General features: G+C 44.5%; 1 protein-coding gene across 2 annotated transcripts in view; it reads right to left on the reverse strand.

Annotated features, from left to right (window-relative positions):
* The window catches only part of NTN1 (netrin 1), a 464858-nt gene that overhangs the window by 119858 nt on the left and 321545 nt on the right, over positions 1–23455 (reverse strand). For both annotated transcript variants that reach the window (XM_086930628.1, XM_086930627.1), the window contains one exon: positions 11940–11993. In XM_086930628.1, coding sequence (XP_086786754.1) covers positions 11940–11993 — 54 coding nt within the window. The remainder of the gene's footprint in view (positions 1–11939; positions 11994–23455) is intronic.

The following is a 23455-nucleotide window of genomic DNA, read 5'->3' on the forward strand; positions in this document are numbered from 1 at the left end:
CCGAGGTGTGGTAATCATATTATGGGACGCACCGCGTGGTAATGAACGGAAGGTGCTTTTCTTTGACATGAGGTAACTCTGGGATAAGATACGGTTTGGGGAAACAGGAAAGATTCCCAGTGGGTTGATTTTTGTGGGCTAGAAGCACACAAGCATTAGTTTCCAAACTCTTACTTTCTCCTGTAATGTATATCTGCCATGGTGATCGCAGTCCTTTGCTCCTGACCGCATACAATGAACAGTAGCTACTAGAATGTGAGAAGCACCATGACAACCAAATGGAAGGAAGGTATCCTCATTCAAATATTTTTTTATTATCATTTTGTACTTGAATAAATGCACTATTGCTCTTACTATAATATTTTGCACCTTCTTTTCCAGTATTGTACATATTTGAAAAAAAATGTGCACCCTTGTATTTACTGTTACTTTATCTAACTCAGGGGGTATCCGGTATTTTGTGCATTACGAGATACTTACGTTAAATGAAAATTATCCTGAGCTACTATTATTAGTGTTGTTATAGTGGCCACTACAGGCTAGGTTACATTTGTGGACACTCCATGCAAGATTACCAGGAGTGATCACCTCATTGCATCAGGCTTGGTTGCCACCAGTAATATGAAAAAGGCTTAGTCCATTATCGAATGCCCTCTACGTGGCTATTAACCCCTTCCGTGCTTCGAACGTCCAACGGTCGTCGCGCGCGCTACCTCGCTGGTGCTGCTCACGACCGTTGGACGTCCGAATCCCGTTAGCGCGATCGAACGTCCGCACTGGGGCGGAATGTTCGACGGGCTAAAGGGGCTAAGTAACAATCATGCAGTCCCCTTGACACCAAGGGAATGACATTAGTAATACGTCTGCCAATTGCCTCACAATTTTCCCTCAAATGATAGCTACACATAGATTTTGGATTTTTTTTTCTTCCAAACATCAACATATGTTGGTTCTGAAAATACAATTTCTTTTACTGCAATACACACTCTCAAATTTGCCTTTGGGTCACGCCGCTTCATCCATTGGTTTGGTCCACGATCAATCACATTTTCCTACCGATCACCATAGCATACAGTATGGAATAATGTGTCTGCTCACTTCTGCCTTCAGCTGTCTTGCACTGAAAGTGTCAGAATTGTGTCTGATATTGTGCACATGCGCATTAGGTGCCACAGCTGGTGGGCAAATAATGTAACTTTTCCTGGGGTTCCCAACTTTTTCTTTACTAAGAGCTATGTACGTGCAATGAAAATCATCCGAAGCTACTAATGTTAGTGTTGTAATAGTGACCACATCAGACAATATTGTATGAGTGGTCACTATATGGAAGATTACCAGCAGTGGTCAGCTCAGTGCATCATGCACAGTTGCAAGCAGTAATGTAAAACAAGCATTTACAATGCAATGGTTTTGCCTTTGTTAAAGTTAGAGCTATTGGCATTGCTCTTGACATTATTTTTATTTATGTTTTTTTTAACATAAATAAATGGCATTGTCATTTACAATGCCAATAGCTTAATCTCTCGCAAATGCCACACACAAACACCCACAGAGAGCCCCCCACACACACACACAGCGCCCCCCCACACAACCACACAGCGCCCTCCACACATACACCCACACAGAGCCCCCCCCACACAGAGCAGAAGTATGCTACATTTAATGCGAGTCACAGGGCTTTAGATCTCATCCACAGAGGATACCAGACCCTTCTGGTGTGCATTAGTTATCATTCTGCGCAGTCTGTATTCGATCCATCAATCTCGGCGTCACTGGAGAGCGCGAGATACCCGGAAAAATAAACAGGAGCCGTTCAACACCCCCTTCGTACGCTGCGCTAGCCTCCAATTTTAAAGAGCAGTTTAGCTAAGAAATGGCACTTAAGTGAGGCACACTGATATATCCGCGGTAAACACAAGTACAATAACCGAGAATATGAAAATATTTTTTTTTTAAACCCAGCAATAGAAGCTAAAGAATTGAAGCACTGAACATACAAAGTAAACTGTCGTAGTAGGTGAATGCACAACAATACACAGTGGGCAAAACTGGACTGCAAACCACAGGAAGACTGTCACAGATTGGGACGTCCTCCAGGATGTGAACAGGAGATACCACGCCACCAACAGAGATAAGAACACCACTTGGCCGAGGACACAAAGCAAAACGCACTTTAATAAAAAGCTGGCAACAACAACATTACTGTTTAAGCCGGATTTGTTTATTTTTATTTGTGTGCCTGCCAAAAAAGCTGCATTTCTAGCGCGACTACCACGCCCCGGGTAAAATTATTCCCTATTCTGCTTAAAATAACGTTTCCCATTCAGTGAAGTAATTTTCGGGGGGGGGGGGGGCGGTGGCCCCTCCACGCTGAATGTGTCCTTTTATCCATTTCAAAATTCAGATAAATGTACTAATAAACACGGTGACTCAAAGTGGAGCATTTCCAGAATAACAGTGAAAAACGCAGGCAACGCCTGATGACAGATCTCAAGTGGTCGGTCACGTCAGGTGTGTCAGTGGTATGAAGTATTGTAGAAATACAACTACTATACAATACTTAGTGTCCTAATGCATGTAGTCACTTGGTATCCATACTCTACATGACATTCATTTTGGAGCACATAACAGTCACGTAATCAAAGCACTCAGATAGATTACGGTCTCACACGAGGAAGTAACCAGGCTATTAAACTATCCCCCACTTCAACCATACCTACGACCAGGAGAAAGCCCGACTCAAGTCTTCGGACAGTTCTGTGCACCCGTTCACCCTACTTACAACTATCTTTCGCCCTTCTATCTGTTCATCCGTCCATCCCTTCACATCATCCACCTATGCATCCGTTCACCCTTTCACTTATACATCCACCCCTCCAGTCACCCACCCATCAGTTTACCCATGCATCCATCTATGCGTCCTTTCACTTCTCCCCATCTGTCCATTCGTCATCCTTCTACCCACCCAATCCCATTACTCTTCCACCCTTCTACCCTACCTTTCACATGTTCTTCTTCATTTCCTTTCAAATGTTCTTCTTTCTCTCTATCCTTCCTTACCCCCCCCCCATTCTTTCGCTTAATATCTCCCCCATCTTGCCTCTTACCTTTGTTTTTTCTTACCTTTCCATCTCATGCTCACTTTTCTGCATCCCTCTAGTATTTTCACTATTTTCATTCATTCTCTTAGTCGGTTTTCTTTTCTGTGCATGACAGCACCCACGCCCTCTGTTATGGTGTTCCTCAACGGTGTTATTCATGAGCATTTTGTCAGTAGACATAAGAGGCCCATAAATAACTAATTAAGGTTTAGTAGGGTCCAGTTATATAATCCTTAAAGCCCACTAGCTTCCCTGGTTTAAACTCCTTACGAGGGCAAGGTGGGGGGCACTACGCCACTGGGCTCTTACGTAGCGGTACACAAATATTCAAGCAAACGCAAACCATGGCCTATTTGCCCTTCCACTTCTCGGCCCCTCTAATGGCATCCCCTTTACAGGTGATACACATCCTCCGGGTTGACGGTCTTCTCTCTGTAGCAGCCGTGCTGGAACGTGTATTTAAACACAGGCCACGCTTTTCAACACTGTCCACGTCAATCGGGTCACTTCGTGGCCAACTCCTCTTGACTGCAGCAGTTGCATAGCCAGAGACACGAGGTCCCCCTGGGGCACAACTCAGGGACGGGGGGGGGGGGGGGGGGGAATACAAAGGGACGGGCACAGACCGGGCTTGTTGGGCCGCGGCTGGGTTTAGAAGAGGAAATCTCCGACGGGAGAAACGAACGCAGAGTGTGGTGGGAGAGATCGAGCACGCAGGCATCTGAGGGGCAGAGGTTACTTACTCTCTGATGGACAACAGAGGTTTGGGCGAGAACGTGAGGAGAAGAGGTGGGGGCAGAGGCCTGTGAGAGAGAACGAACACCGAGACCTCGGAGGGGGGAGACACACACGGTAACAATGCAGTAACACAAAACGGTGGTGGCCCTCTGCCGAATGGGGTGCGGGCCGCTGTAACCCACAGCTAGTCACCCATAGGCAATAGACTGAATTACGCCCACCCACCCGCGCAACAGCCCTCTGCAGCACGATTCCAGAAGCATCCCCTTTACAGGTGATACACATCCTCCGGGTTGACGGTCTTCTCTCTGTAGCAGCCGTGCTGGAACGTGTATTTAAACACAGGCCACGCTTTTCAACACTGTCCACGTCAATCGGGTCACTTCGTGGCCAACTCCTCTTGACTGCAGCAGTTGCATAGCCAGAGACACGAGGTCCCCCTTGGGCACAACTCAGGGACGGGGGGGGGGGAATACAAAGGGACGGGCACAGACCGGGCTTGTTGGGCCGCGGCTGGGTTTAGAAGAGGAAATCTCCGACGGGAGAAACGAACGCAGAGTGTGGTGGGAGAGATCGAGCACGCAGGCATCTGAGGGGCAGAGGTTACTTACTCTCTGATGGACAACAGAGGTTTGGGCGAGAACGTGAGGAGAAGAGGTGGGGGCAGAGGCCTGTGAGAGAGAACGAACACCGAGACCTCGGAGGGGGGAGACACACACGGTAACAATGCAGTAACACAAAACGGTGGTGGCCCTCTGCCGAATGGGGTGCGGGCCGCTGTAACCCACAGCTAGTCACCCATAGGCTGCGCACTTCTCACTAGTGGAGAAGTGACGGCATGACGTCATGCCAGCTGAGGGTTGTGGGGGAAGGGAAATCCTTTAAAGAGCCATTTTCTTTCTGGATTCCCCTTCTCTTTCTGAAAAGCAAGAGCAGCAGCATTGTGGTAGGGTCGCCAGGGCTTTAATTGAAAGCTTTTTTAATATTATATATAACAAGCCATAGTTGCAGCTCATTTATTTTATGCAACTAATAACAATTGACAAAGCCAAAAGTCCTGACTTGTTGTAGGTATGATGTTACTTGTTGTATCAAACACCAGAATGCAATGACAGAAACAGCCAAATACAAGTCGGGCGGCACATTATGCCAAGTAAGCACAGATTTTTAGCACGCCCCTAATTACACTGGCCACGCCCCTTTCAGAGACCCCCCCTCCCCTCCCCCGTTTTTATATTTCAGTTTTATAGGCCCTGGGTACATTACTGACACCCCATTGTTTCCATGTTGGCATGGGCTACCTGGGCACCCGTAACGCTGTGGTAGCAGAGCGTGGGTGACCCTAATGCGGGCGCCTCCTTCTTTAGCACGTGGCTGAGCTGTGGCCAACAATGACCAGCAAAGAGCTCTTCAGGCGAGGTCCGCATCCCGTGATCGCCCGCCAACCGGGTCAAGGGTGCCTCCGAGGACAATGGCAGGCCGGGTCACTGAACTTTCACCAATGCCCACCCCTGGGGACTCCGATGGGGCCGCTGCGTCTCTGCAGCCCCAGGCCGCTGCATGTGCGGGATTCCAACCCGCGAGCCGTCTCTGCACGCGATGCGGCTGCTAATGAGCCTGAAACTGCGAGCGAGAGGCCCCGAGGGCAGGCGGTAATGGCAGGCTGCGGCTGAGCGGGAGCTCCGGCCACCGCGCCACCTGCCGACTGACTGTCTGGAGCCGCGGATGGGGGCGCGGCCTGCTCGGTCAGCTTCTGCCCTGCTCGTGCGAGTACCGACCTCACTCCCCGACTCCTTCACAGCTGGCAATGTACATCCAATGTGGACCCCCGGATCACAAACTCAGATCAATATCCCGCGGCAGACTATTGTTCACTAAACCATGATTAATACCCAGCAGCACTTTACGCGCATTTGAATATCGTACAGCACTTTAAACAAGCTCTTTCAGCATTTTACACCGGTATTACTTGCATATTAATATTGTAGGTAACTTTACACACTTGGTAATGCACCACAACACTTTACAACCAACATAAATGCTCCCTCCTGCTCGTGGAGGGTCGATGCATGGTTTGCGTGGAGCACGTAATGGATGCGCAGTCTTCAGATGTGGCTGAGTGGTCCATGAGTTCATAGACGCGGGATTTGTGTGCTTCTGTCCTGTCAGATCTCAGGGACTGTTGGCTTCTTGCGTGTGGTGTAGGCTGGGGTTGCTGCCAGGATGCGGGACCTCAGGGTACGGTGGGCCACTGTGCGTGGAGCAGCACGTGCTTAACGGAGGCCGTCTGCCTTCCTGCTGTCTACAGTATCAGGGCCCAGCTCCTTCCAGGAGCTTTGCTGGTTTCTGACTCAAAGCCACGTCGACACCACATCAAACCCCGAGAGCACGCAAATAGCACGTTTAATACGGCCCGGTCGGGTCTTGTAGAGCGGATGGCCCCCCTGGTCTACAGGACCCACTCGGGGGGGAACCACCGACCTCAGGGCTATCCAGGGGGAGGGAAGGCCCAAGGACCCAGCGCCGCCTCAGTCACGCGGGCGGGGGCTTCGTTTGCAGCCTGCTGGACCCGACCGCTAAAGGATTCCAGCGGGAGGGGCTGGAGCGCTCTCGCAGCGCGGAGCTGCAGGCGGCAGAGAGACACAGAGCGGTGCGAGTCAGCGGGAAGGGGCGGCTCGCACCGCGGGGGATATCAACAATACCTGGTTTCTGACTCAAAGCCACGTCGACACCACATCAAACCCCGAGAGCACGCAAATAGCACGTTTAATACGGCCCGGTCGGGTCTTGTAGAGCGGATGGCCCCCCTGGTCTACAGGACCCACTCGGGGGGGAACCACCGACCTCAGGGCTATCCAGGGGGAGGGAAGGCCCAAGGACCCAGCGCCGCCTCAGTCACGCGGGCGGGGGCTTCGTTTGCAGCCTGCTGGACCCGACCGCTAAAGGATTCCAGCGGGAGGGGCTGGAGCGCTCTCGCAGCGCGGAGCTGCAGGCGGCAGAGAGACACAGAGCGGTGCGAGTCAGCGGGAAGGGGCGGCTCGCACCGCGGGGGATATCAACAATACCTTGGCACTTGCAGGCAGGCTGGCAACCCCAAAACCAAGGGGGGAAACAAACGTTGCGGGCCCCGAGCCCGATGATAGTCTCGGTGGCGGCTTTTCTCCGGGGACAGATGCGACACGGGGCAGGAGAGACGTAGAAGTGCCGGCAATGCCGGACCAGACACGGGGGCGTTCCCGGCGTCGCGTGACGTCGGCAAAAGCCAAAGAATGTCGGGAACGCCCCCGTGTCTGGTCCGGCATTGACGGACAGGCCCCTCGTCCAATGGCAAGGCTCCGTTTACGGAGCCAGCCAATCAAGGACGAGGGCCGAACAAAAGCCACACTACAGTTCTCAACAGGATTTCGCCTGCGCGGAAAAGCTGCGCAGAGCGCAGCTTCCGCTAGGCAAAACCTAAAAATGTTTTGTCAATGTGGAATGTCTCACCATGTGTAATGCACAACAGCCATAGCTCCAATGCCCCTTGCACCAAGGTAATATTGTTAGTAATAAGTAATAATAATCTTCCCAATACTGCATGATTTATCACTCATATATCCGCTTTACATATATTTTAGAAATTCAACCACCTTGTCCCCAAATATAATTTTATGAGTTTTGAAAATACACACATTTTTCTCTTGAATACATGTCTTTGAGAATTAGCATATATGTTATTATTCTAAGCAAAAGCTTCTAATTGAGTAGGCTGAATTGCAAACTGGAGAGCTACTTACAGGTAGCTGGAGAGCTACCAATAATAGCTCATGAGCTACTTACTACAAGGATGGAAAAAAATGGATAAAGAATAGATTTCTTTCTATTTTTTTTCATCATCCTTGTATGTTTAAACTACGCCTTTGTGTTCCAGTAAATCAAAACCAACTGTACCTTTTTAGGACTAGAAAGAATCATGCATTTCTCTTGTGTGCATTTGTTATGTTAATAGATTTTTAAAGCGTGCGATTACCACAAGGTGTCCTGGTGCTGACTGAAAGGGCCAGTGACTGACAGGCCCGGACTGGCCGTTGCGGGCACCGGGCAATCCCCCGGTGGGCCGCACGGGTGGGGGCCGGTTTTGGGCCCCCGGGGGCCGTTTTTGTTACAGGGCCGTTTTTGCAGCATAGCTGCAAAAACGGCCTTGGCAAAGAGCGCGGCCGCCCCCCCCCCCCCCCCCCCCCCCATCCTCCTCCCCCCGGGAGGGGGGGGGGGAGGTTGGGCCGGCCGAGCACTTTGCCAGGGCCGGTTTTTGTTCCCAGTCCGGCCCTGGTGACTGATTATTTGAGTTTAAATAGCCAGGTCTTTACCTCCTTCCTGAATGATATTAGTGAAGGAATTGCTGAGGTGAGAGACTGTTCCAAAGTTTGATTTTATTGAGGACTATACCTCTACCACCCCATTGCATCTTCTTAAATTTAGGGACAACTAATAGGTTGGCCGATCTGAGTTCTCAGTTGGGTTTATGTCTCATAAAAGCTGAGCTAAGAAAATCTGGTCCTAAATTATGCATTCCTTCGTGGGCTAAGCAGAGGGTTTTAAATTTAGACCAACCGTGCATGGGAAGCCAATGAAGCTTGCGAAGTCCCTGCGTGATGGGTGGAATTTTGGAAGTTTAAGAATCATTTAAACTAACGGCTGTTTCTATAACTGATCTTAAATATACTTGCCTGACTGCATACACTCATAGTGTTCTATGAAAATTATGCATGATGATTTTTGTTAAATACATTTTTTTATTGCAAGAATAAAGCTGGTACCTTTAGGTAGCGGTAGGTTTTCTTTTTTGTCCAGCTTGCCAAGGCGGTCCCTGTTGGCTTTGCCAATGCTTGTTTAATTTCCCATGCTGTCAGTATGCTGAGCTGTTAGTCTTGCGGTCATGATTAAGAACATGGAGAGATACTCAAATTAACAGCAAATTAATTTTTCTTTAAATAAACGCAGGCAGAAAAAAAGGCCTTTTCTGTATGTATCTGTATCTAAAATTAATCAGTAAAAACATAAAACGCTGAACTATTACTTATGGTATAAGGTTTCAAAATAAACCACTAAACCTAGGCTTTGTATATTCATGATTTAGATGAGTAAGTGGGTTTGCTGAAAGCATGATGGGAGGACCCACCTGTATTATATTTATGTGTTAACATATACAAAGTTATATATCACACATAAATTCAACCAAAATGTAAACAGACCTCGCTTTAATATATGATAGATTTAAAGAATAAACTGTCTTAAAATGTTCTTGCTCTAGTCATTTTACGCTGCTTTAAAACTTCACCAGTCCGTGTACTTTTGGAAAGTTTATAAGCTTCTCAGTCTCCTTTGGCGCAGTGCTTAATTTGAGCCAGTGTTCTCCGGTGCTCAGCATCAGCACTTAATTGTCAACACAGGCACTTATGACAGCTGCCACATGGTTACACTGTTTATGTAATTTAGAGTTAAAAAAAGAACTAATACATGTCACCCACACCATTCTTATAGCTCTGGGGGCCTCAAACAGTCCGAATTGTCACACGTATAGAAGTGTGATGGTTAGTAGTTATGTAGGTATCACCATTGGCAGTGCTGGCAGTGACAATGGGTGTTGCAAGCCAGGGTGGCCCCTTGACAAGGAACCTGGCACTTCTTTTTTCAAATTAAGTCCTGCTTTAGAGAAACACAAAAACTAATGTAGCAAAAAAGACTTTAGGCCTTATTAAGAGTTTAGCAGGCAGAGTACTCTATCATAATTCAGCCTTATTTACAGTGCCCTAAACTATAATGCACCTGTGATATGGCAGAGAGGACACCCATCTTATGTTTGTTCATGGAGTACCTTGTTCTCCAAACTCTAAATAAGCCCTTTAAATCTGATAAAAGTTGATCGAGGATGGTGGGAAACAGGTTTGTAATATGTGATCCTGTGTATCTAACAAGCCGTTAGAAAAATAATATGACTAAAACATCTCAAATATAGTTGCCTGGGAAAAGGAACCTAACGGGGGAATACTAAAATAGGTTATTAACATTTTTTAAATATAAGTCTTTTTGGTGCATACAATTTAATGAAAAGGTGATTGTTGATGCCATAGGTGGCATATCATGCTAAATCTATGAAGTCATACAACTCCCTCATGATTCCATATATGCTGGCTGGATGTTATGTAAATCTATCTGTGCTTGTTAATACACATATCTAGAAATGTTTTATATATACATTAAATGAATCAACAAGTAATATAGTAATCAATAAGCTGACAAATCCAGAGGACCCATTGAACATATTACTAGTTTCACTGATTGACCATGATGGCTGAAATGTAATTACTACACTTTTCTGTGGCAGGTATTAGAATATCGAGTCGGCAAACGTGAAACAACGACCCTACGTCACTAGAGTTATGATGGTTCAGTACAAGTTAACTCTTTCAATGGAGAACATTTCAGAAGCAGTCATGGATGAATTGCAGAAGTACGTTGAGTTTATTTATTACATGTATGGACAATTTAATTTATGTGGGTTATTAGTGATTTAAGAGGGCAGGTACTACCAGGTGCTTTATATCTGGACTTCTATAAACTATCAGCACTTTTTTAGCACTGGTGCAGCTCTTTTAATGTGAGAGTTCTGCCATTTCTTGGTAACAAAGAACCATAGTTCCATTTAAGGCACTGTGGCTTGTCATGGGAACACTGTAATCTCAATCATCTCTAGGCTTGGCTCACAGGCCAGCAGGTTCATGAGTTGCTGGCCACAGAAGTCAGAGGACTGTGTGCTGGACTTTCATGAGGAGAACAGAGGGCTACGGGATATGCTTTGGTGGGTGGTGCATGAGTGTAGGGGCTTTGACCCTAAAATGACTCCCCCTCCACAATCCATGCATCTGGATACAGGAGTGTAGGGCAGATCGGTTTAGAAGTCAGATGCTCATGTACATTGATATTTTGGTACTTGAGGGTGTGTGGGAAGATCTTGTGTGGCTTGTGTATTTTCTGATACTTAGGGGTCTATTACGATGGCGGGCGGACTTCGCATCGTGAAATGGGACCGCCCGCCATGTGTGCGGCGGTCCCGCATACACAATTAGGATCCCACATTTTTTACATTGCGGTGGGCAGTCAGCAGCACCCGGCGCAATGCATAAAAGGCATTTGTACATTTGCATGCACAACGTGGCAGACACCACGCCATGCCGGTCACGTTGTGCATGCAAATGCAGGGGGGTACCATAAGTAACCCCCATGTGCCCCCTCCATGTGTTTCCCCCCAGACCTCCAACATCCTGGGGGCCCGCAACGGGCCCCCAACTGCTAAAACCGTATGCCGCCGCCACGGAAAGGCTGCCTCCCGCATGCATTATAATATGGATGACGGTGTCTAGCAGACACCGCCACTATATTCAACCCTTTTTTTGCCTGGTCGACTCGTCCACCGGGCGGAAAAGTGGCAGACGGTCTTCCCTCCCATCATAATATGGAGGGAGGAAATGGAAGGCGGATGGGAGATAATGTCGGGTGGATCGCCACCGCCATGCGGGCGGTGGCGATCTGCCCGACATTATAATAGACCCCTTAAAGTTGAAGGTAGCCACCACTGGAACCAGTGAAGGCTTTTCAGCACGCTCTAGTATCTGCTAGCCACATGTGCTCTATCAATAATCAGTATTTTGTCTTGTAACATAAGATATATCAATTAGTACACATCTTAACTAAAAAATGCAGAAGTCCCATCATGGTCACCTTTAAGCTTGAAACAATAGATTGTTGCTGTCCACTCTAAGTGTCACTTTTATGTTTTATTTGTTTATTTTTGTTGCTGTATTATTTTTAAATGGAATCCTCGCTGTACCTGATAAAGAATATTTATGGAAAAAAAACGGATAAAGTATTTTTGGGGAGGTTTTTTGAACACCTTGTATACACGGGATATCTCTTTTATACAGGCTCCCAATCATGTTTCGATTTGAATTTAGAAATCCATCAAGTTGGCATGCTGGCCCATGAAGGGCATTGGGCTGTCCCAGCTACACAGTGTCGTCACTAAGAACAAGTTCTATTTCACTTATTGAGGAAGATGCCTACCTGCTGGTTCCTCAGCACTGCTGGCTGCCGTAGTGGGCGGAGCAACTGGAATCTCTGCAAAGGGTAACAGGGCAAGAGAAAAGAAAAATCAAGACATTTGTTATTTTCAGAGGCATGAGCGATCAGGATCGGCACATTTTTCAAAACAGTTTTGTCTTTGCTCTTCTGGACATTCTTGTTGCTCCAGTCCAGTGAACAGTGGACCCAAACACATGGCATTGACTGTGGGTCGTTAACATAATGACCCACAGTCATTATGTTCACGTTGCGTCCATTATTGAACTCACAATGGCCTTCATGAACAAAAAATCATGCCATCTAAGCTGCCCATCTTGGAGCAGGTTCACAAAGTGATAACGGATGCGATAACACGACATAAGAAAAACCATGGTAACAGAGTGACTGAACAATATCAGGTGTTTATGCACTTCCAGATACACAAGCAAACCTGTGCAAGGTGCAGTTTTGTGAATATTTACGGAAAGATAGCGGGATAAGTGTCATATCCCCCCTCAGTCACTTCTGCCACTGTGCAGTTCTACACACTGCATACATCTAAAGATGCCCGGCATACATATACAACGCATACAAACGTCTTAAGTAACATATGTACTATTGCACCAAATTAAAATATGAAGGCTTTCAAACGTCTAACAAAACATTTTCAAATACATGTGAAAGTTGAAGGTATGCCCCGGTAAGTATAGTTACAATTGTCCATTGTTCCTCCTCTGTATTGTGTGTGTAGCAGAGTGGGCTATCAAGTTCCATTCAGTGGACCTAAACAACTCTTGAATATTCATGAGCAGGCCAGTAGATGTTCACTGTGCTCCCAGCACCCCCAAATGTTGTAGGTGTCTTTTGTGAATAAGGGCTAAACACAATATGCATGTTTTTTATGGTAGGAACACAGTTGTGCATTCCTGCATTACCTTATGTGAATTGGCTCACTAGTCTACTGGTCTACTGTGAAGGTTGAGCCCCTACTTTCTTCCGGAATTCGTCCCTAATTTCTTACTGTAATGGTTTTTCAAGGAATAGCAAAAGGGATATCGTTCCAATTTTTTTTTCTCGAAATCTGTGTCTCACCTTTGTACAACAGGTTTTTATTTAAGGAAATTTCAATTGACTCGGTTTCCATTTAGAAATAATAATAGTCACTATCACTCAATTTAATGGTGCTCAGTTTACTGACCTTGGATGGATGGAAGGCTGAGTTGGCTTTGCTGAAATTGCATATTTCAGAGCAAGCATTAAATCACTGAGTCATCCTGGAACTGATGTCTAATGTTGTTGGTTTTTTTCTTGATGACTAATTGTAGCAATTGGTCTCAGATGATCTTTCTAAGAATCAGAATTTCCCTTATTTATCTAGATGGTCGTCTGTAAATGTCAACAATTCCACATGGTGCCTCTGATGCCAGCACAAACCATTTCAAAGCTGTTACCTAGAATTTCCAGGGTTGGCTCCCTGCTTCTCTTCAAATCCTAGCCAGTTCTGACAGGTGTTGATAATTTAAACACATGCTGACATTTACACCTTTCCCTTTTGGTGGAGAAGATGCTTCAGATCCCATTACCATCATAGATTATCACATCTTTCTCAGTCCCGCTGCTTTGATGAGGCATCGTGTTTCAGGAGAAGCCAACACACAATGTTACCTCTGTCAAAACTAGTTCAATGTTAACTTTAGGCTCACTTGAAATACAGAAAGCAGACATAAATTTGTATCGCAAGGAGAACTATCGGCAATACCTTTTGTAAACTCAAAAAAAGCATTTTTCAAGGACGACAAAAAAACATCTGTGCCTGAAGCCCCCACAATCCTGTACTCCATTCACGCCAAGCAGTGTATGACTGCAAAATCTTGCCCTGTAGAGGATATGCTATTGAGATCTTGCCTCTCTTCCTACGTATTTGCTCCTACTGGAGCTTGTAAAAGCTTTTCTCCACTTTCTTTTTCTTTATCCTCATTCCAGCCATGCAAAAATCATCCACCAGCAAGCAGTTCTTGTCTACTCCTCATCCTTCTCCCAGTTTTAGGTCTGGCTTAACAGCTAAACTGCTGCTTTACCTTATGTGATCAATAGAAAAAGAGCTTTAGAAAACACAATTAAGAGAGGGCTTGTCTAAGGATATCAGATACTCACCTCTTTGGTTCTCTTGTCTCAAGACCATCAGTACCAACACTGTATAAAATGATTAGCCCTTCTGATACTGAGGGGCAACAATCACAGGTGGAACTGATGTGGGAGAAGATCTCAATGTTAACTGTTCTGTTAATCTGTGGAATCAAATTTGACTCAAGATTCGAAAATCTTCAAGAGAGGCTTCTTATAACTCCTCATATTTTGTCTAAGATAACCCTCAACATCCCTACCACATGTTGGTCATGTGATGAATGTAACACAGACTACAAACACTGGGGGCCTCATTTACAAGGAATTAATGCTGCATGGTGCTGCAAGCCACCATGCTCATTTCTACAATGCGTCACATCTACACCATGACGGAACCCTTTGCTTTCCTCTGTGCTGGCGCACAATTTGCTGCCATGCGCCAACGCAGGTCTCCTTTCACTATGGTGCAAGGGTGCCTCCATTGAGGGAAATTATTCTTCCTGCCTTCCTGCACATAAACAATAAGAATTAATTATGTTTTTCAACTTCTATGTGTGGTGTTTAATGCAGTACACATAAAAGTTGAAGAACACAATTTTTAAGGATTGTTTATGTGCAGGAAGGGACACCTTCCTGCATATAAACAATCACAAGAGGGGATTTCCTTGTTCTATGTGTGCTGCAGAATGCAGCACGCATAAAAAGAGGAAAAATACAAGGAGAAATGACAGCATTTCTCTTTGTTGCGCCTCCCTACACCTCCCTTGGAGAGTCATATAATTTTTATCGCATTTCTAGGTTTATGATTTCTCGTAAATCTGGAGATGTGGCAGAAGCCATGTGTTTTGCGTGGGAACACCCACAGCAACACCAATGGCATGCTCCTTTCACACGCAGTGTTGCATGTAAAGGGGACATATTTACATAGCCACGGAAAGCCACAAAGGTTGGTATCATGTGTCCTTGTAAATATGGGGCAGTAGGTTCCACCACCAGTGCATCACAAAAAATTATGCACCAATGGCGCAAGGAGCTTGGAAATAGGCCCCTTAATATTTAGTTGTCATTGCATTCACCAGTTTTGGATTAAGGTTTGGGAACAGATAAAGTCTGTATTTTAGTCAAATGTTCCTTTTTCCTATCCCAATCTGTTCCTAAGCAGCTTATCAGAAGACTAGAGTGATTATATGTGAAATGTTAAAATAATTGACCTTTTGTTAGCAGTTGCATTACAGCAAATTAAAGAAAACCTTGAAGAACTCAAAAACATTGTGTTGCAAGCTTGGTGGTATGGAATATGTTATAACCATAGACTTGATATAGCTTATATTGCACTTCTCTCACTTGCTATGAAAAGCTATGGAAGCTCTACGGTCTCTTGTTACAATTCATCTAAATACGACTGCTATTTCGTATGCTTTACAACAACCTTTGATTGATGAGGTGCCTAAACCCCCTTGAAAATATTTATTAATTCTATGTTACGTACAATTTATAATTCATTACCACATTTATCTATAAATCCTATGTATATATTTATAGACATACTTTATAATGTTAGTATTCTCAATGATTGTTGTTTTCTATAGAATCCTCTATGTTTATTATTACATATTCTTCACTTCTTGTTTGTCTTTACATTTCTTTCAATTAATTCCCCACTATTCAGTCCCTTTTCCCTTTCTTTGTTTTCTCTTTTTAAAATGTTTTTTTTCTTTAATGTGTGAGTTATGTTAATGGACTTGAAGAAAAGCATACAAAGTAGTTGTAATGATCAAAAAAAGCAAAATGATTTGTTGCTCTTATCACTGGCCAAACCATTGTCAAAGATAGGCTTATTCCTGGTGTTGTCCTTGATATTGTTTTGTAAAGCATCGTGTCCCACTGTTAGCTCTTTAGTTATCTTAAACCCCACCATTTTGAATCAAATTTCATCATCAAGTGTCCGGCTTTTTTTCTTCTCTTCTTTTCTTAACTTTTTACTTTCTCTTTCTAAATTCCTTATTGATCATACAGGGATGTCTGTAAATGTTGCTGTCATTACTGTTTTGAATCATTCAAAGGTCTAGATGTGTTATTCTGTATATGGTGTTCTATTTCACAATATCTTCTATGTGAAAGCATTATTCTGTAGTTCATTGCAGAATGTTTAATATCTTATATTTCAAATAACTATGATCAATAACGTCTTTCTAAAACTTAAAAGGAGAGGAGTTTGGCTCTGTCAAAATGTTGAGTTTCTTTTGTAAAGTTTTTGAGTGGATAGATATTTACTTGCATAGAAAACAAGTGCTTTTATTTCTCTTTTTGCCTTGTGATAAAGCTTTTGCTCAATACACAGCTCTGAGTTGGTTATTGTAACAAACCATTTATCAAGGCTATAGGTCTAATCTGTTTAGTATGAAACGTTTTGACAAAGGAAGTAGACAGATTCATTGTGAATAGACTATATTTAAAGCCAATAGGCTTTATAGGGTGGATTGTCCATACACTGTGTCAAAGGTTGTAGACCATTTTTTTGTTACAGGGAACCTCACAGAATACCCATGTAGGCAATGGGTTTGGTGTTGAATAACCATGTAAATAAACCTCGGGGTACAAAGTTTCCACTTTGAGATTTGATTTGATTGTAGAAAGATACCCGATGTTCAGATGCGGTTTTGAAAGATCATTTTTGTACTAAGATAATAAAATAAGTGTCAAATCAATTGCAGTTTAATTCAACTTGAATAATCTGAAGGGAGCGCATTCCTTTTTACTCATGTATGATGTCTTATTAATGCCTAAACTTAGCACTGACTGAAGAGACACTTTCATGTACAAGAAGATGTATGGGCACTGCCAATGCTTGTTTAGGTCTGCCACAATAACGCAGCAGCCTGCTTGATATGTTGATACTAATTCTTTAGATAATACACGCTGTGAGCTTTGGCTCATCTGGAGGAATGTTACTCATGCACCGTCTGCTTTTGACAGTCTGATATATCATTCCATCTCATATGGACTGCTTGTAGTGTACTGCATGAATCACTCTTTTACATCTCAAAAATATACTCAATCATCACTCACCCAATTATTTATTTCATACTTGCATTGTGTCCAAAAAGCAATCTGTTTTGTAATTGTTCTATATTGCAGTAGGCGTTCTATAGTGCTTGTCCTAACTAGTGTAAGCTATTAACACTGCCATCTTTTCTATCACTTCTACCACCACCTCAGACAACAATGGCCTAAAAATGCAATAAATTAATGAGTTACGAAAGAGGGTGCGAATCGGGTACCTGTACAAAAAAGTGGCAGCCGCTCACCAAAACACCATTGAAAGACATTTTATAATTCAGTAGGTTGACAAATTGTTTTGAGTTATCAATTAAAAACAGGAAAACCGCGTACTGTTTACATGTCACATTTCAGACGTCTTTTATCTGCTAAAAACCAAACGTGTCTTTCGTTACATTTGCACTGAAATAAGTGGGCAGAAGCTTTAGTCCGATCTGGGGGATTAGTCTCTGCTCCTCTAAGAAAAATTGTTTGTGCAAACTGCAACAGCATCCCTTCCGCCGGCTTTGTCAAACCTGATGCTAATATAAGGACAAGGGCAGCTAATTTGGGTGCCAGGACACGTGAACATTTCCAGAGCAGGAGCAGGCTACTGTGAGCAACAGATTCCAAAATATATTATTTGTCTTAACACTTTCTGCCAAGAATTAAATCTAAGAGTCTAAATCCATCATTTTGAAACAGATTAACAACATCTGTCTGCTCTTGCCTCAGCTTTTATTTGTTGAACTGACCATTAAAACAATTCAGATCTGTGAATCACTATTCAGGTGTTCTCATGCCAAATCAGATGGTCAAACCTGCAGTTTTTTGATGGGGCAGTTTATTCTTTAGTTATACAATTTTGATAATGGATGGGTTAGGAGCTTCTGAACATGTGATCTAGATGAAGATGCCAGTTCTACTGATGTATTTAGCCCGAGATGTACGTCCTAAGCCTGAATATGGGCAATATAGCCTCCCCAAAAACATGCCAAACTCACCCCCATTGCCAAATAATGGAGAGATAATATATGGTCATTTGTTATTGGTAGCACAGAAACTCCTCTTTCATACCGAGTTAATATTTAATACAATTTACCAGTACAACATTTTCCAAACATAAAATGTATCTAACTACTTGGCTGATTGCCAAATTTCATGTGGATTAGCATTTTAGGACTAGAGAGATGGAAATGTGCCCAATTCAGTTTTAACTCTCATAGAATATTTAATTATTTCACTAAATTTGATAGAAAATCGGAAATTAATCAGTACAGGCACCTTTTAAAAAGCTTCTCTGAATTTGAGAAAAACAGCAAAAATGTGGAACCTGTGCCATCAATCACATTTTATTAGGAATTCTTCTCAAACAAATGATTCCATTGTTAGACTACCTTGGCAGTGGTTTCTGAGAAAAGTCTAAATGAATGTACACCAAATTAAAGAGAGACTGTGGTTTCTTTGTGAAATGTTGTTTTTCAAATACCAGAGCAAATTGGTCCTGTAATTTTACAGAAAAGTAATAATTGTCTCGTCCGGTTATAAAGCCATGTTTTCCCCACAAATATTTGGTACCGAACTGCGCTTAATTAAAAAAATATATATGTATAGGTGCCAGTGGGGTCCTGAGGAGGCCACTGCAGCTTGCACCACCCATTGCCCTTACCAGCATTGCCTGTGACAGTACCAACCCAACAACTAACCATCTCATACCTACAAGTGTGATGATTCAAACTATTCCAGGCCCCCAAAGCTATAAGAATGGCTTGCTCGGCAAGGTATGAGTTATTTTTAATCCATATTGAATCAATAAACCACTGTTTATGGGCTCATCTGTAAATCAGACAGCTCCACCATGTGGCAAACTGTCATAAGTGCTGGTGTTGAAATTTAATGCTGGGGCCGAGCACCAGAAACCACTTGCTCAAATTAAGCACTGGTACAGAGGTTGGGGGTGCCTATATACAAGTTTTCAAATTCTGCTCATTGGAGAGCAGGAGTATGTGCTCGGTACCTGAATGACTGTAAGGTGCTTGGTCTGGTCATGTGTTGTAGAAGCGGGAAAACTGATGTCAACTGCTGAGAGGTCGCCTCAGTAACCGGGCACCACCATTGCTTCCCTTGCATGAGAGGAGGCTGGAGGTACCTCTTGTACAGCACCAGCAGGCTCTCCATGCAACACAACTGAGAAGTGTGGTCAGGTGGATTATTTTCTCCTGTTCTTTGTCCATAGCAGGTAGGTGCTGCTCTGCCAGGGTATGGGAAGGGACGAGAGGGTGGTAAGCCAGTATATGCAGGACATTGTGCATTCTAGGCAATATATGTTTTCCTAGGTCACTGTGCCCTACACTTTACTGAAGTGAAAGTGGGGCGCAAAGTTTGTGAGGCATTTCTCAAATTGAGCAATGTGAATCTTAATGTAGCATTGTACAATCGTGCTTATATGATGTGATGTGCAAATACAAAACCGGTGCATGGTACAAACCATGCAATTGGGGCCAGATGTACGACCATCTCATTTTTTGAGTCGCAAATTGCGATGTTCTGCCACTTTCAATTTGCAACTCTCAAAATGGAATGTCCAACAGTGTCTCAGACACTGGTTGCGGTTCCTAATGGGGTCGCAAATGACCAGCCTCATCAATATTCATGAGATAGGTCACAATTTGCCAGCCATAGGGAATGGCCAACATTCGCAGGGATGGTGGCCTGCTGGGGTCAGCAGGTCACCGTGTCTCTGACTGCTTTTTCAATAAAGCAGGTTTTTTTTAAAAAATGCAGTCCATTTTCCTTAAAGGAAAACAAAATTCATTTCAAAAAGAAACATTTAACGTTTCTGTTTCATTTTTTAGGAGTAGGCAGTGGTCTATGGGACCCCAACTTGCTTTTAAAAAATATTTTTGCATCCATTCACAAAGAAGAAGGGGTCCCTAGCACCATGCGCGCTAGCGTTATTCTGCTCGCACGCTGAGATTTGCGAAAACGCACTTTACATGACGAGCTGGGCTCGTCATCAGCGTGCGAGGAGGCTACGCCATGACGAGCCCAGCTCGTCATGAGCGTGGAAGGGGCTAGGGGACCACTTCCTGTTTGCAAGTGGCTTACCACCTATTTGAAGTAGGTGGTAAACTGCAATTGTTTTGAGACCGCAAATGCGGTTGCAAAATAATGGTACATACCATTCAGACTCGGTTTTAGGAAGGGATGCCTTTGGCACGCCCCCACCTAATAGCGACTGGCAAACACTATTTTGCGACTCACCGACTGGCAAAATAGCATTTGTACATACCACCACAGTTTTTTTGCATTTGCAAATGGGCCGATTTTCCATTTGCGACCGCACAAACAGTCATACATCTGGCCCCAAATGTTTAACCTGGAGCAGTACAAAGAAGGCTCTGACATCTCCATCTGCCACTACTAGAGAATCCTCCTAGGATAACCTCACCTACGAGTCTGGCACAACCTCTTCTTAAACCAGAAGCTTAACTTGTTCGGTAAAAACATGTTCTGAAACCTCATTTACTCCCAAATCATGCCATATTATCACCCCTAATGGTGTCCATCGTCAATATCCAGGATTGTAAACAATGTGATCCGACGTGGTTGGCAAGCACTATGTTTGGTGCTAAAGTGAGCTCAAAAAAACAACTGCGTGTGCTTTAGTGAGTCACCCTTCGATTAGGGCAATGTGAGTTATACCGGTGTATTTTGCTAGCTGTGACGTGTCATTGTACAAACCCGGAAGTGTGTAGTTTACAGAGGTTGGTTGTGAACGGATCATGTGTGCTTCATGGGGGCTTAGTGCTATCTGCACACTTGTGCTTTACTGGGGTCTTGTGGACTCTGGGTAGCGTGTATTGCCTTACTAGATTGTTACGCAGAGGAAAAATTTATCCCTTACTGGGCAACGGGGGTTGTGCACCCTGGACAACCCCTGCTTTTTTGGTCATTGTGCAAACGGAGATATGTGCCCCTCTTTGGGGTGTTTGTGGTTTACTGTCAGTATATACAGTGCTTAGTCAAATCATCAAAGCAAACCTGGGTCGAATAGAAACCCTGCCTCGCTGCCACCTTTTCGTATAATCCGAGATATCGTGTTACGAAATAGCTCTCCATGTTTTCGTGTCACAGTGGAATTGATTTTCACTTTAACCACTTGGATGCTAATGACAAGGGTAACTTGTCATGCACTGCCCATTCATTTCAATGGAAATCTCATTATATAGCCTAATAGTCCAAGTGGTTAAGGCCCAGGTGTCACCCACAACTTGACTGCAGAATGCTGGGGCGGTGCTCACTCTGCAGGCCTAGAGACCTCCCAGGTATGCCCTTCCTGCCAAAGTTATTCCTTTGCATTAGTGATTGCCAAGGCTTCCACGCCTCTCCTCCTACACGGAATATCTCATCCTGGGATGATCTCCTGCTTTCTGCCAACTAAGGTGCCTATATATTTAAAGAACTCCAGAGGGCCAAAACATTCTCCAGTCACCAGGCTGTACAATGACACATTTGTGTGCTCTGCAAACGACATGGCCATTACCTTGTGAAACCAGATTCATGAAGGAGGCAAGGACATCCCCAATCTCCCTAGAGTTGGTGAATTCTGCACCAGCAAAGAAGCTTAAAGAAGAGGCACCTGGAACAAGGTGTTGAGTGTGACTATGGCCCAGATTGTGACAAACTCGCAATCACACACCATGATGAGGCCAGAGCCACTCCACTTTGACCACCTAGGGATTCAGACTGTTATTTAAAATAGGAACGAAGGTAGTAGTCTGGTATGAAGAACTGGGCAACATCAGTTCCTGACCTGTAAAATGATGCTCAAATCAGATGGTTTCATACAGAAGCCCTGGATACCACCACAGCTGGTCCAGATATGAATCAAACACATTCAGTGAACGTCTGGATCAGGAATAGTCCCTGAAAGAATGGTACTCTGCCTTGAAAATGGAGGATCTATGTTACATCTGTGCCAATCGGAGGGCCAGGAGCTTACCGGAGTGCCTGTGTATTTGCAAGGGGAATCTTCTGAGATGCCGCATTGAGAACACTGCTCGGCATCTGTGTCTTCTGGCCCATTCTGAGGTGTCTGTGCTTGGAGGTATGTTCCGCACCCATAGGGATGTTCTGCACCCATAGGGATGTTCTGCGCCCATAGGGATAATGCACCAGCTGTTAGTGGGGTGGATTGGGAATGGCAGTGTATGGATCCGGGAGTACGCTGCTGGGACAAATATATCAAACTTGGGCTTCATCATTTGCGAAGGAGATGCTATGATTTCCAGAATGGGACGTGAATGACCTTCATTATCTACTATTCCAAAGATGGCGGTCAGTCCATAGAATATTACTGAAAGTTTCCTATCCAGGAGGAAAAAGGACGTTTTCCTGTCCATTTTTAGGTCTCGCAGCGAAAACTATTGTCGGCGTCTCAGCAGTCTGAGAACGATGAAGGGAGACAAGACCTGGCCGCGCTCAGTGTTTCCCCATAGGATAACGTTGTGCGCGCGGCCAGGTCTTCTCTTCACAGCATAGACCGGATCGCATCGCGCGCCTCTCTGGAATGCAGGGGGAGTCTGCAGAGACTTGCGCGGCGCTGATAAGCGTCGAAGCTTGTTAATTAGGTTTGCAACATCTTTTTTACTGCGGAAACATTTGTATCTGAAACATCACACGAACAAATGAATAAGGAGGACATTTATTTCCATACCACCAGGGACACTGCACAGCCTCCGGATGTTTAGAGAGTTTGACTTTTTAGCTTTTGCAGAACAAAGAGGGGTCGGGCAGTTTTAGATGTGGGCGTGATCACCACACGCTACGAAACTTCCCAACAAATGCCCTCCCTCTGTTTTCATGCTGTGCGCTTTTAAAGACTTTAATGCACTACCCCCATCGAATGTCGTAAGTTATATTTAGATTTAACTGCATCTCCAAGGTGAGAGGAAGCGGACATTCATGTTGCTAAACCTTGCATCAGGCTTCGAGTGCGAGATGCGGTTAGCTCACCCCACCACACTCCAGGTGTCAAGAGCTGCATTTTCGCTCTGAAACATTTGAAAGGTTTTCCTGTTGTTACTTATTAAGGCTGCGCCTCGTTTTGCACATTAAAGGAAGCGGAAGCTCTGTTTGTGCAAGTGTTTGCTGAAGTTTATTTTTACCACGCCAACAATGTGGCCCGGACGACTACTCGCTTCCGACCACTGAACACACTGTGGTGATTCAGGAGTGTTGTAGCTGGGACTCAAACATAGCGCTGAGCTTCTCCGCAGGCCCTCACAGCGGCAGCTAATTTAGGCATCTCATCAGGGCACAAGTCCTAAAACAAGCATTTGCAATGCAACAGG

The sequence above is a fragment of the Lissotriton vulgaris genome, chromosome 7, assembly GCF_964263255.1.
Source record: "Lissotriton vulgaris chromosome 7, aLisVul1.2, whole genome shotgun sequence".
Lineage (NCBI taxonomy): Eukaryota > Metazoa > Chordata > Amphibia > Caudata > Salamandridae > Lissotriton > Lissotriton vulgaris.